At 37.9% G+C, this 17,199-nt stretch overlaps 1 protein-coding gene and 1 long non-coding RNA gene across 12 annotated transcripts in view; one reads left to right on the plus strand and one right to left on the minus strand.

Moving 5' to 3' along the window:
- GHR (growth hormone receptor) overlaps nucleotides 1-17,199 on the plus strand; it is a 313,209-nt gene that overhangs the window by 287,852 nt on the left and 8,158 nt on the right. For all 10 annotated transcript variants that reach the window (XM_086361584.1, XM_086361582.1, XM_086361589.1 and 7 more), the window contains 3 exons: nucleotides 2,232-2,397; nucleotides 4,556-4,646; nucleotides 11,577-11,646. In XM_086361584.1, coding sequence (XP_086217710.1) covers nucleotides 2,232-2,397; nucleotides 4,556-4,646; nucleotides 11,577-11,646 — 327 coding nt within the window. The remainder of the gene's footprint in view (nucleotides 1-2,231; nucleotides 2,398-4,555; nucleotides 4,647-11,576; nucleotides 11,647-17,199) is intronic.
- Nucleotides 1-17,199, minus strand: part of LOC147350285 (uncharacterized) — a 171,460-nt gene that overhangs the window by 51,524 nt on the left and 102,737 nt on the right. The window lies entirely within an intron of this gene.

The following is a 17,199-nucleotide window of genomic DNA, read 5'->3' on the forward strand; positions in this document are numbered from 1 at the left end:
CACTATAATTTTATTATTTCAGAAAGTACAATTCTTATAAAAATATATGAACATAAAATCAGTTTATCATCATTTTGAAATTAGTATTTTTGAAATTCTCAATAATAAATCCATGATACTTGTAAGTTTGGTCATTTGCAAGGGTCTCAGAGTTGCCATGAGTATCAAGGACCCATCTATGACAACTGACCTTTCTTAAAGAACTTATGATCTAGTTGGTTGTAAAAACAAGAGGCATAAGCATTAAAAAAAAAAAAAAAAAAGGATTGTAAGTCAAGGGGGAAAAAGCTAATGTGTGTTACTTATATCAGGAATTTACCATTTGACAACATTGAATTTAGTATTAATATGCCCATTTTTTTAATTAAACACATTTTGAATATAATAGTAATTCTAATGACCATGTAGTTGCTTACAAGTATCCACCTGCTAAACCAATTGTGTTTTTGAATTTTGGGGGTTGTTTTTTTAAGACTTAATGAGTGGCATAGAATTATCCACAACATGTGGGTCATCTCTTGAGTACACACTGAAAAAGCAAATGCTGAAAGTGTTAGTCATTCAGTTGTATGGCAACTCTGTGGACTGTAGCCTGCCAGACTCCTCTGTCCATGGAATTTTCCAGGCAAGAATACTGGAGTGGGTTGCCATTCCCTTCTCTATATACCTGATATCGTGCTGGGCTTCAGAAATGTAAAGAGAATGAAAGCATTGTTTTCTCCCAGGGAATATGTGGTATAATATAGAAATTTGAGCGATGAATTAAAAGAAGTAATACGTGTATTCTCAGGCAGGATGGAGTAGGGAAAACTGCCAGAAAAGACTTCTTAGAATATCAGCAGTACTTGCACTGAGAATTAGCCAAGAATAGGTGTTCCCTCATAGGCAGGTGACAGGGGTCAGGGCAGGATTAGTTATGTGAGCAAATCTGAATTTGGTGTGGCTGCTGTGGAGGGCTGAGGGAAGATGAAGAGGGGGCCGTAGATTGCATCACTCAGCCCCTTTGGGATTTTGTTATTAATGAAACCTGTAAAGAAATAATATATTGGTGATGGTGACAGAGAAATGTAGGGCTTCAAGAATAGTAAATAGACTTTTTAAGAAAAATAAAAAGTTTAATATTCAGAAGCATTTCAAGTACATAAATATTCCATGTATTAAGCTTCTATAAAAGATCAAACTAACCATTCTGTGTACATGGGGGGAAAAAAAGAGGTACTTTGTGAGTAGAAACTAACTGTAGCGAAAGGAAATTTGTTTTAGAAGCTAAAGGTCCAGCTTCTAACTTAACAAATTATGAGAATCTTATTTGTGTGAATAACCCAGGCTGTTGAAAAAGAATGTTCCTGGTTTTCCTATAAATGGGAGCAAGATGTTCTACCTGAAAATATATAAAAAGCATGTATTGACTACTTACTTTGAATATTTGACTTGAAGGAAAACCCCATCATTAGTCGTGTCTTCCTCTTTGATAGCAACATGTCTGAGAATCTCACCTGCCTTCCCTGGGAAAGTAAAGGAATGGCCTGGCTTTCAGGACTGCGGGATCCTGATGTTTGTTACCAAAGGCCTCTAGTGACTTTTCTTCATAGATTTTGAATAGCATATATTTTTGAGATGGCTTTAAGCCTTATAGAACAAGCTGATAGAATTATTTGAAACTTTAAGACAACTGATTTTTCTAGAACACTTTACAATTCTGTGATCATATGAATGACTACCCAGGATTTCCAAAGAACAGATATAGACATAGAGAATAGGAAATATGTTTGGTTTTTACTGTCCTGATGTCTTTACGTAACAATGTAATATTCCAAAGGGTAGGCAGTGTGTCTGTAATCTTCTTTATAATTCTGCCATCCTCTATAATAATTCTATTATGCTTTGATCTTAGGAGGATATCTGACAGCCTAATGCAAGAATAGAGATGCATTTCTTTTAACAAGTCTATTATATCTTTGGGTTTATAACAGAACTAATTTGAGGACTGTGAATTATTTAACAAAGTGACTTTTTTACCATTTTTAAATTGAAGTGTAGTTAATTTACAATGTGTTACTAAGTTACTTACTTAGATCTTTCTCTAAATAGCAAACTCCAGGAGTGCATTTTAAAGTATTTCCTACTTTCCAGAAATTCATTTTGAATAAAAATGCAGAAGCACCTCATGGAGCTTATTGCATTGAGTTGTTGACTCTCTAACCAGTAAGTTTTATATTTTGTCTTGAAAGATGGACCCTTTAATGGTAACATCAGTTCCGATGTACTCGTTGAGACTGGATAAAGAGTATGAAGTGCGTGTGAGAACCAGACAACGAAACACTGAAAAATATGGCAAGTTCAGTGAGGTGCTCCTGATAACATTTCCTCAGATGAACCCATCTGCATGTGAAGAAGGTAAACCTAAGAGATTAAGGTGGCAGCCAACATGGTTTCTGTCAATACACAGGCATACATTCCCTATACTGTTAGAGTGTTGTCCAGATCAATATACATTAGCCTCAGTTTTCAGGATGAGGGACCTGGAGTTCACTACCTGTAACAAGTATTATCCATTATGAAAGAGGAAGGAGGATTTCACTTCTGAATTGTTCAGGAAAAGTCATGATGTAGGTGCAAGTTAAAGAGGAGAAGAGACACAAAGTTACTGATGGAGGAGAGTGGGGTGATAATTCCAGATAGAATTTCAGGTGATTCTTTTCTTTATATGTTTCTGTATTTCTAATATTTCGTTTGAGTTTGTTTTGCATTTATAATAATAAAAAAAGGTTTTTCAAATATACAGAGAAGAAATTCTGAATCTGGATGGATGGCTATCTATGTGGCTTCTAAGAGAAAGCCTAGTATTGAATCAGCATAAGTGGTCAATGGCAGGTGCTTATTGGTTTTAGAAAGTTTGTGTGTGGCTTTTATCTGGAGGAAGGCTTGATAAATCATGTGCTAGTTATGCTCAAGGGTGACATAGAATATTTGAAGATCCTATATAAAAGAAATGTAATTTTAAAATATAAACACAATTGTTTCTGCACATATGGTACAGGTAGAACCCATGATGCTATATAGCACAGGTGAAAATGTCTATAATACCATTTTTTCTAAGCTCTCCTCAGTAGGCTTGTTTCAGACAGTATTTGATATATGGAAATTCTGGCTTAAAAGTACATTTGCAATGTATGGCAAAACCAATACAATATTGTAAATTAGCCTCCAATTAAATAAATTTATAGTAAAAATTAAATTAAATTTTTAAGAAAAAGTATATCTGCCACATGCCCTTTATCGTGATGGCATTTAATTCACTTAAAGATTTTTTTAAACAACTTTTTACTTCTGTTAGAAAAGGAAAAAAACTCTTGCTTTATATTATGTTCCTAAGTATATATCATTGATATAAAATTATAGATACCACAAGAACAAAAAAAATGGTATTCTCTCCCCCACTAATTCTTTATAACATGCATAATAGCTCCCTTGTAGATTTTAATATGTGAATAAGAGAATAAATAAAAATATCACAGCATAAAAGCTTTCTTTCAGTAAAGCAGTGTTATGGTAAAAGTGAAAAAAAGTGGGAAAGTGTTAGCTGCTCAGTCGTGTCCTACTCTTTGCCACCTCAAGGACTGTAGCCCACAAAGCCCCTCTGTCAGTGGGATTCTCCAGACAAGAATACTGGAGTGGGTACCCATTCCCTTCTCCAGGGGATCTTTCCCCACCTTGCAGGCAGATCCTTTACAGTCTGAGCCACCAGGGAAATTCCACCTTAAAAGTAGTCAACCTCTGCCACTGTGGCACTTGTTCTAAAGAAATGAAATAGAAGTTTTACAAACAGTCTCCCACAAATTTTCTATCAATTATACTAAAATCTGAATCAATGGGCATGACTCAATGAACACGAGTTTGAGCAAACTCTGGCAGATAATGAAGGATAAGGAAGGCTGGCATGCTGCAGTTCATGGGGTTGCAAAGAGTCAGACATGACTTAGCAACTGAACAGCATTCTAAAATCTGAGAGTCCTAGTACTGATCTTCTGTCAAACAGTACTTTTTATGCTGTAAAAATGTACACCCTGCATATCTAAGAAGTTTTAATAATGATTCAAAAATACAACTTGGCCCCCATCTTTTTGATGGATCCTCAGTCTAGATCAGATCTAGATCTAAAGATCACATTTAAAAAAAAAGAAGTGGACATTATTTAGGTAAAGTAGTATATTAACAAGCATCACTTTTCCCTCGAGCTAAAGCCTTTTAATGACACACCCTGAACACATAAGATGTTTAAAGCAGGTTGTTTATATAATAAACATGGATTGTGCTTAAATTGTATGCTGTTACTCTTTTTTTTTTTTTGGTATACGAAAGGATCTGAAGAAGTAGATAGAGGTGTTCTTAGAAAATACTAAGTAATTGCATTCTATTTTAGTGGCTATCAAGTGAAATCATTGACTTTACTAGATGAATACAAATTAGGAAGTTTTATGTGGAACAGGAGAATGAGATATAAACTTCAACTGTTCATAGTTCTGTGAGATATTATTATTTTTGTGTTTTTCAGATTTCCAGTTTCCATGGTTCTTAATTATTATCTTTGGAATACTTGGGCTAGCAGTGACATTATTTTTACTCATATTTTCTAAACAGCAAAGGTAAGTGTGATATAACCTACTCTGATATGTTTTGCCAGTTATTTAGCAAATGTCCATGTTTCCATTTTTTGTTTGATGTTTTCTTTTGTGAATCCTGAGTGAAGTGTTTCATCAACCCAGTGAAACGTTATCGCTCTACATTTACATCTTTGTTGTGTCCACAGAGAGACAACACAGGTCTCAGTTTTATCTGGAAAGTTGCATAGGATGTTAAGAGGGTGAGGCTAGTGACTACATACCGTGTGACATGCACCTTAAAGTTCCGCACTGATATTTATTCCAGGACCCTGAGGTAGCTTTGAGCAAAAATTTAAGTGGTGAACTAAAGCTACTAGATAATTCAGTCTACTAAAACCTTTCTTTAGACTTCATATGATACCAATCTTAAGTAAATTTGGGTTTATTTAAATTGGTTGGCTACTTACAGTTTGGTATTTTACCTTCTTTTGTCAGAGATAAAATTCTAAGTTTGAGGACACCAATCCTGCATCCTCTTGCAGCCAGAAGGCAGGTTTCAGTTATTATTCTGCCACTGTTGTTTGAGTTCATTTGAGTCCCTTTATCTCTAGGACTCCACGTTCTCATGGGTAATTTGAGGGTGGTGGATTGTATGATGTTTAAGTTTCCCTTAAGCTGTAAGGACCATTATTCTATTTTCATTCTTGAAAGAAACTCAGTATAGACTACAGAAACTTTTAATACAAAATACTGGAAAAGTTACTGGTGTGGGTTGCCAGTTTTCTTACATTTAGAATACGCCTTAAGTCCCATAGGTTAATCTTGTCCCTTCTCCTAGAATTAGGGTAGCTAACACTCCATTTGCCTGGGACTTTCCTGGTTTTAACACTAAAAATTCTGTGTCTAGGCAAACCGAGACAGTTGGTTACTCTATCTAAAACCAAATACAAGTTCTCCAGGTGAAGCCATGAGGCATCTAGAAATCAAAATAGGCTTTATATTATGAATATATTGTGAAATTTTTTTACTTTGTTTTGAAGCTGTATAGCATTTGTAAACATCAAAACAGAATTTCAATAGAAGAATTCTAGAGTTACAGAGTGTCAAGCATGCTTAAAAGTCTCCAAGTGGATGCAGGAAGGATTATTTTTAGTAGAGTTTCATCTCCAATTTAATAATGTAAACTCAGGGGGACAAAATTAACTCTGGAGAATTTTGTTTTCTATCTTTCTAGCAACATTATTGTCTAACAGCAGCTTTCAGTTTGGGAGGGAGGAAATTAGTAAATAAAATTCTAAACAATTATTTACTTAAATGTATTCATTACTTAAGTAATACCAAAGGAGCCAAATTATTCTGTAGATTAATTTGAATTCACTGAACTGTCCAGTTAGGTGATAGGCTAATTTATATATAACTACAGCAGATAAACTCACTACATACATAAAGTAATTTACTTTTAACATTAGTTGTCAATTTCAAGTCATCACGAAGGCCAAGCAAATTTATGTTGCTAAATTACATTAGCTAACAATATTTGGAAGAAAAAGTCATCCTCTGATCAAATAGAATTACAAAGGAAATATATTAACCTTTGTCTAAAAGATAGTTTTCTATGAATAATGAAGTTTTTAACTATGACACTTGGTCAAAATCACCAAATTGGAAAAAAATTTGAAAATCTATTTGTACTGCCAAATTCCCTGTTCTGAATTTAATTCTTTTCAACAAAAAACTTATCTTCCTTTTTCATATGCCCACAAAAACCCTTATCATTGTCTAAATTTCCATGTTCTAATGAAAGCAGGAAATGGTAGAAAATAGCTGTCAGCAAGTGTAGAAAGAACAATTAAAATAAAACTCAAAAGAATGAGATACTATGTCAGTTACCGCAGAACTTCAGGACTATAAAGGATTTCAGGTGCTCCTTGTGTTTGCTTGAGATTTTGTTAGTTCACAAACCAAGCCACTGTTCCCTTTCTTAATCCAAATCATTAAGAGTCAACTCTAGTAAAATGTATAGTGTAATTTGGATTTGAATTAAAGATCAGAAACATAGTTTCATGCCAGTTTATCTTTATTCTAGACTCTGTTGCTCCCACCATACAACTTACTGTAGCCATCAAGCTATATGACTAAATCAGGAACGAAATAACTGAATCAACATAAAACAGAAGTGGCAACCTGAAAGCCAGATTCAGCCTGCAGATCCATGTTTTGCTGGTTTTTTTTTTTTTTTCCCTTCTGATTTTTGAGGGACAGTTTTGCTACAAAGTGTTTCTAAAACAGGGAATTTTCACACAAAAATCAAGATTACTAGATTATTTTAAAAACAGAGATCTTGAACTTCCCTGGTGGTAGGTATAGTCGTTAAGAATCTGCCTGCCAGTGCAGGAGACATGTGTACGATCCTTGGTCTGGGAAGATCCAACATGCTATGTAGTAACTCATCGTCTGCACCACAACCATTGAGCCTGTGCTCTAGAACTCAGGAACTGCAGCTACTGAGACCACATGCTGCAGCTACTGAAGCCCACAGGCCCTTGAGTCCATGCTCTGCAATAAGAGAAGCCACTGCAGTGAGAAGCCCACGCACAAAAACTAGAGTAGAACCCACTCCCCACAACTAGAGAAAAGCCTGTGCAGCAACAAAGACCAGAACACCCAAAATAAATTTAAAAAATTTTAAGTCATTGCCATATTAAAAAAAAAAAAAAATAGTGAAACTGGGTTGATAATCCTGCATGGCAATATGTCCCGAGACAGAGGACCAACCATCCCATTCGGAAAGGGCTCATGTTCTCTGTCACAATTCCCATCTCTCCTTATGACTGGCTTGGTCGCTCCAGGCTACAGGGTGTGCCACCCTAGCCTAAAGGCAACAACACTTCCCTGACAGCTGACTCTCAAGTACCTAAATGCATCATCCTCTTTAAAAAAAAAAAAAAAAAAGAGGGACCCATACAGAGCAAAGCATATTTGGGGATCTTTATTTCCTGTAATTAGAGTTATGTTACATTTTTGGTTTTGAACCTGTGAAGCTCTATACAGTCGGCAAAAAGAAGACATGGAGCTGACTGTGGCTCAGATCATCAGCTCCTTATTGCAAAATTCAGGCTTAAATAGAAGAAAGTAGGGAAAACCACTAGGCCTTTCAGGCATGACCTAAATCGAATCCCTTATGATTATGCAGTAGAGGTGATGAATAGATTCAAAGGATTAGATCTGGGACACAGAGTATCTAAAGAATTATGGAAGTTCGTAACATTGTACAGGAGGCAGTGACCAAAACCATCCCAAAGAAAAAGAAATGCAAGGAGGCAAAGTGGTTGTTGGGGGCAGGGGCGGGGGGCTTTACAAATAGCTGAGAAAAGGAGAGAAGCGAAAGGCATGGGAGAAAGGGTAAAACATACCCAACTGAATGCAGAGTTCCAGAGAATAAGAAGGCCTTCTTATCTCACCTTGCTAAATGAACAATGCAAAGAAATAAAGAAAAACACTAGAATGGGAAAGACTAGAGATTTCTTCAATAAAATTGAAGATATCAAAGGAACATTTCATGCAAGGATGGGCAGGATAAAGGACAGAAATAGTAAGGACCTAACAGAAGCAGAAGAGATTAAAAAGAGGTGGCATGAATACACAAAAGAACTATACAAAAAAGGTCTTAATGACCCAGATAACCATGATGGCGTAGTCACTACCTAGAGTCAGACATCCTGGAGTATAAAGTCAAGTGGGCCTCAGGAAGCATTACTACAAACAAAGCTAGTGAACATGACCGAATTCCAACTAAGCTATTTCAAATCCTGAAAGATGATGCTGCGAAAGTTCTGCACTCAATATGTCAGCAAATTTGGAAAACTCAGCAGTGGCCACAGGACTAGAAAAGGTCAGTTTTCATTCCAGTCCCAAAGAAGGGCAATACCAAAGAGTGTTCAAGCTACTGTACAATTGTGCTCATTTCACATGCTAGCAAGGTAATGCTCAAAATCCTTCAAGCTAGGCTTCAACAGTATGTGAACCAAGAACTTCCAGATATACCAGCTAAATTTAGAAAAGGCAGAGGAACCAGAGATCAAATTGCCAACATCTGTTGGCTCATGGGGAAAGCAAGGGAATTCCAGAAAAACATTTACTTCTGCTTCATTGACTACGGTAAAGCCTTTGATTGTGTGGATCACAACAAACTGTAGAAAATTCCTAAAGAGATGGAAATACCAGACCACTTCACCTGTCTCGTGAGAAACTTGTATGCAATAGTTAGAACCGGACACAGAACAACAGACTGGCTCAAAATTGGGAGAGGAGTACGTCAAGGCTATATATTGTCACCCTGCTTATTAAACTTATTTGGAGAGTATCATGCTAAATGCTGGGCTGGACGAATCACAAACTGGAAGCAAGACTGCTGGGAGAAATATCAATAACCTCAGATATGCAGATGACATTACTCTAATGGCAGAAAGCAAAGAGGAACTAAAGAGTCTCTTGATGAGGGTGAAAAGAGAGTGAAAAAGCTGGTTTGAAACAACATTCAAAAAAAACTAAGATTATGGCATCCAGTCCCATCACTTTATGGCAAATAGAAGGGGAAAAAGTGGAAGTAGTGACAGATTTTATTTTCTTGGGCTCCAAAATCACTGCCGACAGTGACTACAGCCATGAAATTAAAAGATGCTGCTCCATGGAAGGAAAGCTATCACACATCTAGACAGCATATTAAAAAGCAGAGATAACACTTTGCCAACAAAGGTCCACATAGTCAAAAAAAGGTATGATTTTTCCGGTAGTCATGTACATATGTGAGAGTTGGACCATAAAGAAAGCTGAGTGCTGAAGAACTGATTCTTTTGAATTGTGATGCTGGGAGAGTCCCTTGGACAGCAAGGAGATCAAATCAGTCAATCCTAAAGGAAATCAGTCCTGACTAATTCATCAGAAGGACTGATGCTAAAGCTGAAATTCCAATACTTTGGCCACCTGATTCGAAGAACTGACTAATTGGAAAAGACCCTGATGCTGGGAAAGACTGAAGGCAAAAGGAGAAGGGGACAGCTGAGAATGAGATGGTTAGATAGCAACACCAACTCAATGGACATGAGCTTAAGCAAACTCCAGAAGTTAATGGAGAATAGAGGAGCCTGCTGGTGTGCTGCAGTCCATGGGATTGCAAGAGTCAGACATGAGTTAGCAACTAAACAACAACAGAACCTGTGAATTATTTATTTAGAAATGCAGAACCAAGTTAACCCAGCAGCATGACAGAAAGCAAAGGGCATGGGTTTTGGAGTCAGCTGCTTTGAATTTGAGTGCCAGCTGAACCAAGTATTAGTGTGTGATTTGAACATGTTCCTTAAATCTCGAAATCTTTCCATAGATAATATCTTCTTCCTCCCTGGTCGTGGTAAGCACCAAAGGAAATGTTTAGTGCAAGTGTTGGCAAAGTTGTTTTAAAAATAACCGAACAGTAAATCTTCGGCTTTCTGGGCTATGCAGTCTCTGTCACTACTACTCATTTCTGCCACTGTGTCATGAAGGCAGCTGTAGATAATATATAAACTATGTTACATAGATAATATGTAAACTGAACTTGACTCCATGTTCTAAAAGAACTTTCTTTACAAAAACAGAGGGCAGAACAGATTTGGCCCACAGACTGAAATTTGCCAACACACTTTCCGTGTTTGGAGGCATTATTAGAGGCATTCAAAAGTGGTAGCAGTTATTAATAGCATGCTTTTTTTTTCCTATTATTTCTATTCATCAGTAACAATTTAACACTCATCCCACTAAGTAAAACTAGTGAGTCTACTCAAACTCAACTTACAAAATGAAATTTGCCTTGGATTAGGTTAAAAAGTGATGGAAACATTCAGAGAATGGGTTCCCTATTGAGTGCTGTGCTTAGTTGCTCAGTTGTGTGCGACTCTTTTCAACCCCATGGACTGTAACCCACCAGGCTCCTCTGTCCATGGGGATTCTTCAGGCGAGAATACTGGAGTGGGTTTCCATGCTCTCCTCCAGGGGATCTTCTCAACCCAGGGATCAAACCAGGCTCTCCTGCACTGCTGGCAGATTCTTTACCAGCTGAGCTACCCAGGAAGCCCTCCCTATTGAGTAGACCAGACTATTTATTCACACTGAGTAGAATATCATCTGATATCCAAAAATCAGATTAGAATGGATAATCTCTATTCCAGAGCCACAGTGTTGATTTTAAAATGAAAACTCTATTCACACTATTAATGAAATAGACAAATGATTTACTCAGATTTATTCAGGCAATGTTTCTCTGTGCCAGAAATTTTCTAAGTGCTGGGAATACACTTAGGCACAAGATAGGCAGGATAGACATTGAAATAAATTATGGTCAAAAAGTAATGTAGATATTTGGAACAGAAAATTTAAGTGCATTATAGAATTGTGTATATAAACCTGTACTGATTAGAAATAGTTCATATTTAGTCTGTCCCAACTGAAATGAACCACGCAATGACATCCTGGTTAATGAGATTATCTTAAGTAATTTAATAATTCATGTGAGCATTGTGGTATGAACTTATCTCAGCCCACTCTTTTTTTAGGGTGCATATCTCTACATGGATTGGCTCTTTCTCCTCCCCTTCCCCAACGAATTATGTATCAAAATTACCTCCTTATAACTGACATGGAAATTGGCTTCAGATGGAATTAAATGTCTAACTCCCAATTCTGAAACTTTATAAAAGACATTAAGGAAAAGTTATAGGAAAACCACATTTTATTTAAATTCACTTCAGATGAGGGTTTTTTTCCATTCTTTAGTTTTGCCTCATCATTCACTGCTTAATGCTTTTCCTTCTCTTTCTCAGATTCACTTATTCCAAATATTCTGTTACTTTATATTAGTAATAATATTGTCAATATTTTATTTCTGTCTTTTGAAATGAGAATGAGTAACTTACATCAAAACAAAATTTTGTTTTCAAGGATTAAGATGCTGATTCTACCCCCAGTTCCAGTTCCAAAGATTAAAGGAATTGATCCAGATCTCCTCAAGGTAATTAATAAAATATCTAAGTTGTACATGACACTAATTAAATGTTACCTTAAGAACAGAGCCTTATGTTGAAACCTTTTGTAAGCTATATGTATCACATTTAATTTTTTGTATTCCTTCTGGGAAAAGTTTTTAAATAATACATCCCTTAAAATTATGAGGATGTCTTACGTATTTAAAAGCTCTTGACTTCTGAATCAAGATGACAGAGTAGTAGAACATGAAGCTCACCTCCTCCCACAAATTTATCAAAAATACATCTACATACGGATTGATCCTCAGAGAATATCTACTGAACACTGGCAGAAGACATCCAAACTCTGGAAAGGGCAAGAAAATTTCCATGTAACTGGGTAGGGCAAAAGAATAAAGAAAGAAACTGGAAAGGGACTCCACCCCAGGAAGTCCCTTCACTGGTGGGGAGATCAGCCAGGACAGAGGGGGAGCTTCAGAGCTTTAGAGAAGAACACAGGAACAGGTTTGTAGCAGCTAGCATGTAGAGAAACCTGAACAGATGGTCAGTGCCACTCCCCTGCACTCCCCAGCCAGAGACCCATGTCCACTGGTGCAGGCTGGGTGCTGAAGCTCAGGCTTCAGAGATTAGACCCAGGGAAAGGACTTGGGTTGGTTGTGTAAAAACAGCCTGAAGGGGCTGCAGTTTGGTGTAACCGCACCTGAGGATGTATATGGTGGAAGCCTGGACTGTCTTAGAGGCCAGGCACCGTTGTTTGGGTGAGGGTCCCTGCATCTGCTCTCAGGTAACAGGCACCCCCCTCACCAGCTCCAAGAGCTATCACAAGCCACTACCCACCCCCTACACTTCAGGAGTGGTCATGAGCTGACACCACCTTCCTTGTAGACTCAAGGAGCACCTCACCACCTCTGCTCCCAACACGTGCTCCAGGGGCACACATGAGCCACCACAGATTACCTGAGGATTGGGCACCAGCTATCACACTTGCACACTCTCCTTATCAAGGGAATAAGGCCAGCAGATACTGAGGGAAAAAATGACAGGCATCCATAATAAAAACAAACTACTAGAGTGGATTGCCATTTCCCTCTCCAGGGGATCTTCCCAACCCAGGGATCAAACCCATATCTCCTGCATTGGCAGGCATATTCTTTACCACTGAGACACAAGGGAAGCCTCTGACTGTGTGGATCACAATAAACTGGAAAATTCTGAAAGAGATGGGAATACCAGACCACCGGACCTGCCTCTTGAGAAATCTGTATGCAGGTCTGGAAGCAACACTTAGAACTGGACATGTAACAACAGACTAGTTCCAAATAGGAAAAGGAGTACCTTAAGGCTATATATTGTCACCCTGCTTATTTAACTTATATGCAGAATATATCATGAGAAATGCTGGGCTGGATGAAGCACAAGCTCGAATCAAGATTGCCAGGAGAAATATCAATAACCTCAGATATGCAGATGACACCACCCTTATGGCAGAAAGTGAAGAGGAACTAAAGAGCCTCTTGATGAAAGTCAAAGAGGAGAGTAAAAAAGTTGGTTAAAGCTCAACATTCAGAAAACTAAGATCATGGCATCTGGTCCCATCACTTCATGGGAAATAGATGGGGAAACAGTGGAAACAGTGAGAGACTTTATTTTCTTGGGCTCCAAAATCACTGCAGATGGTGACTGCAGCCATGAAATTAAAAGACGCTTGCTCCTTGGTAGAAAAGTTATGACCAGCCTAGACAGCATATTAAAAAGCAGAGACACCACTTTGCCAACAAAGGTCCATCTAGTCAAGGCTATGGTTTTTCCAGTAGTCATGTATCGATATGAGAGTTGGACTATAAAGAAAGCTGAGTGCTGAAGAATGGATGCTTTTGAACTGTGGTGTTGGAGAAGACTCTTGAGAGTCCCTTGGATTGCAAAGAGATCCAACCAGTCCATCCTAAAGGAGATCAGTCCTGAGTATTCATTGGAAGGATTGATGTTAAAGCTGAAACTCCAGTACTTTGGCCACCTGATGCAAAGAGTTCACTCATTTGAAGACACCCTGATGCTGGGAAAGATTGAAGGCAGAAGAAGAAGGGGACAACAGAGGATGAGATGGTTGGATGGTGTCACTGACTCAATGGACATGAGTTTGAGTAAACTCCGGGAGTTGGTGATGGACAGGGAGGCCTGGTGTGCTGCATTCCATGGGGTCACAAACAGTCAGACATGACTGAGAGACTGAACTGAACCAGTAAAGCCCACTAAAAATATTAAACCCACACAAACTACATAGGAAAAATGCCACATATAAATAGTCCTCTAAGACCATAGATCATTAATTCTTCTAAACTCACAGAATAAGAGAAATAAGTAAGATGAAGAAGCAGAGGAACAATTCCCTTTTAAACCGAGAGAATTCCCCTGAAAGAACAATGAAACAGACCTCTTCAGTCTAATAGACATCTACTTCAAAAAAGAAGATAATGCAAATACTGAAGGAATTAAGACAGGCTGTTGACAGAAATGCAGAGTACTGTAAAAAGAAATTAGAAACTATAAGGAAGAACAAAGAAATAGAAAACTCATTTGCCAAGATGAACACTAAACTAAAAGCAATGAATAGCAGGAGGAATAATGCAGAAAAATGAATACGTGACCTGAAAGAAAAAATGATGGAAATCAACCAATCAGGACAGCAGACAGAAAGTCAAATTGAAACAAAAACAAAAAAAAAATGAAAGCAATATAAGAGACCTATGGGATAATACAAATCTTGCCAAGTGAAAGTCGCTCAGTCATGTCCAACTCTTTGCGACCCTATGGACTAAATAGTCCATAGAATTCTTCCGGCCAGAATACTGGAGTGGGTAGACTTTCCCTTCTCCAGGGGATCTTCCCAACCCGAGGATCAAACCCAGATCTCCCACATTGCAGGCAAATTCTTTACTAGCTGAGCCACCAGGGAAGCCCAAGAACACTGGAGTCTTTCTTCCCTTGCCAATTTATGCATAATAGGGATTCCAGAAGGGGAAGAAAGAGAAAAGGGTATTGAAAATGTATTTGGAATGCTGAAAACTTCCCAAACCTAAAGAAAGAAACATCCAGGTATAGGAAGCACGGAGTCCCAAACAAGGTAAACCCAAACACACCAAGACATATTATGATAAATATAGCAAAAGTAAAATAGAGGATTCTAAAGGCATCAAGAAAAAAAAACAAAGAGTTGATTACAAGGGAACCCCCATAAGGCTATCCACTGATTTCTATACAGAAACACTGCAGGCCAGAAAGGAGTGGCAAGATATAGGTTCAGGATGGGGAACACATGTATACCTGTGGCAGATTCATTTTGATATTTGGCAAAACTAATACAATTATGTAAAGTTTAAAAATAAAATAAAATTTAAAAAAAAATGTTAATCCCCAAGAAAAGAAAAAAAAAAAGTCCTGAAACGGAAAAAGCTGCAATCTAGGATGTTCTACCCAGCAAGATTATTATTTAGAATATGAGGTGAATTCCTCAGACAAACAAAAACTAAAAGAATACAGCAATACTAAACCTGCCCTAAAGGACTTCCCTTCTATTGTTTTTCTCTATTTCTTTGCATTGATCACTGAGGAAGGCTTTCTTATCTCTCCTTGCTATTCTTTGGAACTCTGCATTCAAATGAATATATCTTTCCTTTTTTCCTTTACTTTTAGTTTCTCTTCTTTTCTCAGCTATTTGTAAGCCCTCCTCAGACAATCATTTCACCTTTTGCATTTCCTTCTCTTAGGGATGTTCTTGATCATTCTCTTATGTACAATGTCACGAACCTCTGTCCATAGTTCTTCACGCACTCTATCAGATCTAATCCCTTGAATGTGTTTCTCACTTCCATGGTATAATCATAAGGGATTTAAGTCATATCTGAATGGTCTAGTGGTTTTCCCTACTTTCTTCAATTTAAGTCTGAATTTGGCAGTAAGGAGTTCATAATCTGAGCCTTCCTCAGTGATCAATACAAAGAAATAGAGGGAAACAAAAGAATGGAAAAGACTAGAGATCTCTTCAAGAAAATCAGAGATACCAAGGGAACATTTCATCAAAGATGGGCTTGATAAAGGACAGAAACGGTATGGACCTAACAGAAGCAGAAGATATTAAGAAGAAATGGCAAGAATACACAAAACAACTATACAAAAAAGATCTTCACGACCCAGATAACCACGATGGTGTGATCACTCATTTAGAGCCAGACATCCTGGAATGAAAAGTCAAGTGGGCTTTAGGGAGCATCACTGTGAACAAAGCTAGTGGAGATGATGGAATTCCAGTCGAGCTATTTCAAATCCTAAAAGATGATGCTGTGAAAGTGCTGCACTCAATATGCCAGCAAATTTTGGGAAACTCAGCAGTGGCCACAGGACTGGAAAAGATCAGTTTTCATTCCAATCCCAAAAAAAGTCAAAGCTAAAGAATGTTCAAACTACCGCACAATTACACTCATCTCACATGCTAGTAAAGTAATGCTCAAAATTCTCCAAACCAGGCTTCAACAATACATGAACCAAAAACTTCCAGATGTTCAAGCTGAATTTAGAAAAGGCAGAGGAAACAGAGATCAAATTGGATCATCAAAAAAGCAAGAGTGTTCCAGAAAAACATCTACTTCTGCTTTATGGACTATGCCAAAGCCTTTGACTGTGTGGATCACGATAAACTCTAGAAAATTCTGAAAGAGATGGGAATACCAGACCACCTGACCTGCCTCTTGAGAAATCTGTATGCAGGTCAGGAAGCAACAGTTAGAACTGGACATAGAACAGCAGACTGGTTCCAAATCGAGAAAGGAGTACATCAGGGCTGTATATTGTCACGCTGTTTATTTAACGTATATGCAGAGTGCATCATGGGACATTCTGGGCTGAATGAAGCACAAGCTGGAATCAAGATTGCTGGGAAGAATATCAATAACCTCAGATATGCAGATGACACCACCCTTAAGGCAGAAAGTGAAGAACTAAATAGCCTCTTGATGAAGGTGAAAGAGGAGAATGAAAAAGTTGGCTTAAAGCTCAACATTCCAAAAACTAAGATCATGGCATCTGGTCCCATCACTTCCTGGCAAATAGGTGGGGAAACAATGGAAACAGTGTCAGACTTTATTTTTTAGGGTCTCCAAAATCACTGCAGATGGTGACTGCAGCCATGAAATTAAAAGACGCTTGCTCCTTGGACAAAAAGCTATGACCAACCTAGACAGCATGTTTGCAGAGACATTACTTTGCCAACAAAAGCCCATCTACTCAAAGCTATGGTTTTTCCAATAGTCATGTATGGATGTCAGAGTTGGACTATGAAGAAAGCTGAGCGCCAAAAAATTGATGCTTTTGAACTGTGGTGTTGGAGAAGACTCTTGAGAGTCCCTTGGACTGCAAGGAGACTAAACCTGTCAATCCTAAAGAAATCATTCCTGAATATTCATTTTAAGGACTGATGCTGAAGCTGAAACTCCATTACTTTGGCCACCTGATGCGAAGAACTGACTCATTGGAAAAGACCCTGATGCTGGGAAAGATTGAAGGCGGGAGGAGAAGGGGACAACAGA

Source organism: Bos grunniens, chromosome 20 (assembly GCF_055505025.1).
Source record: "Bos grunniens cultivar Pamir isolate PY7600 chromosome 20, Bosgru_T2T1.0, whole genome shotgun sequence".
NCBI lineage: Eukaryota > Metazoa > Chordata > Mammalia > Artiodactyla > Bovidae > Bos > Bos grunniens.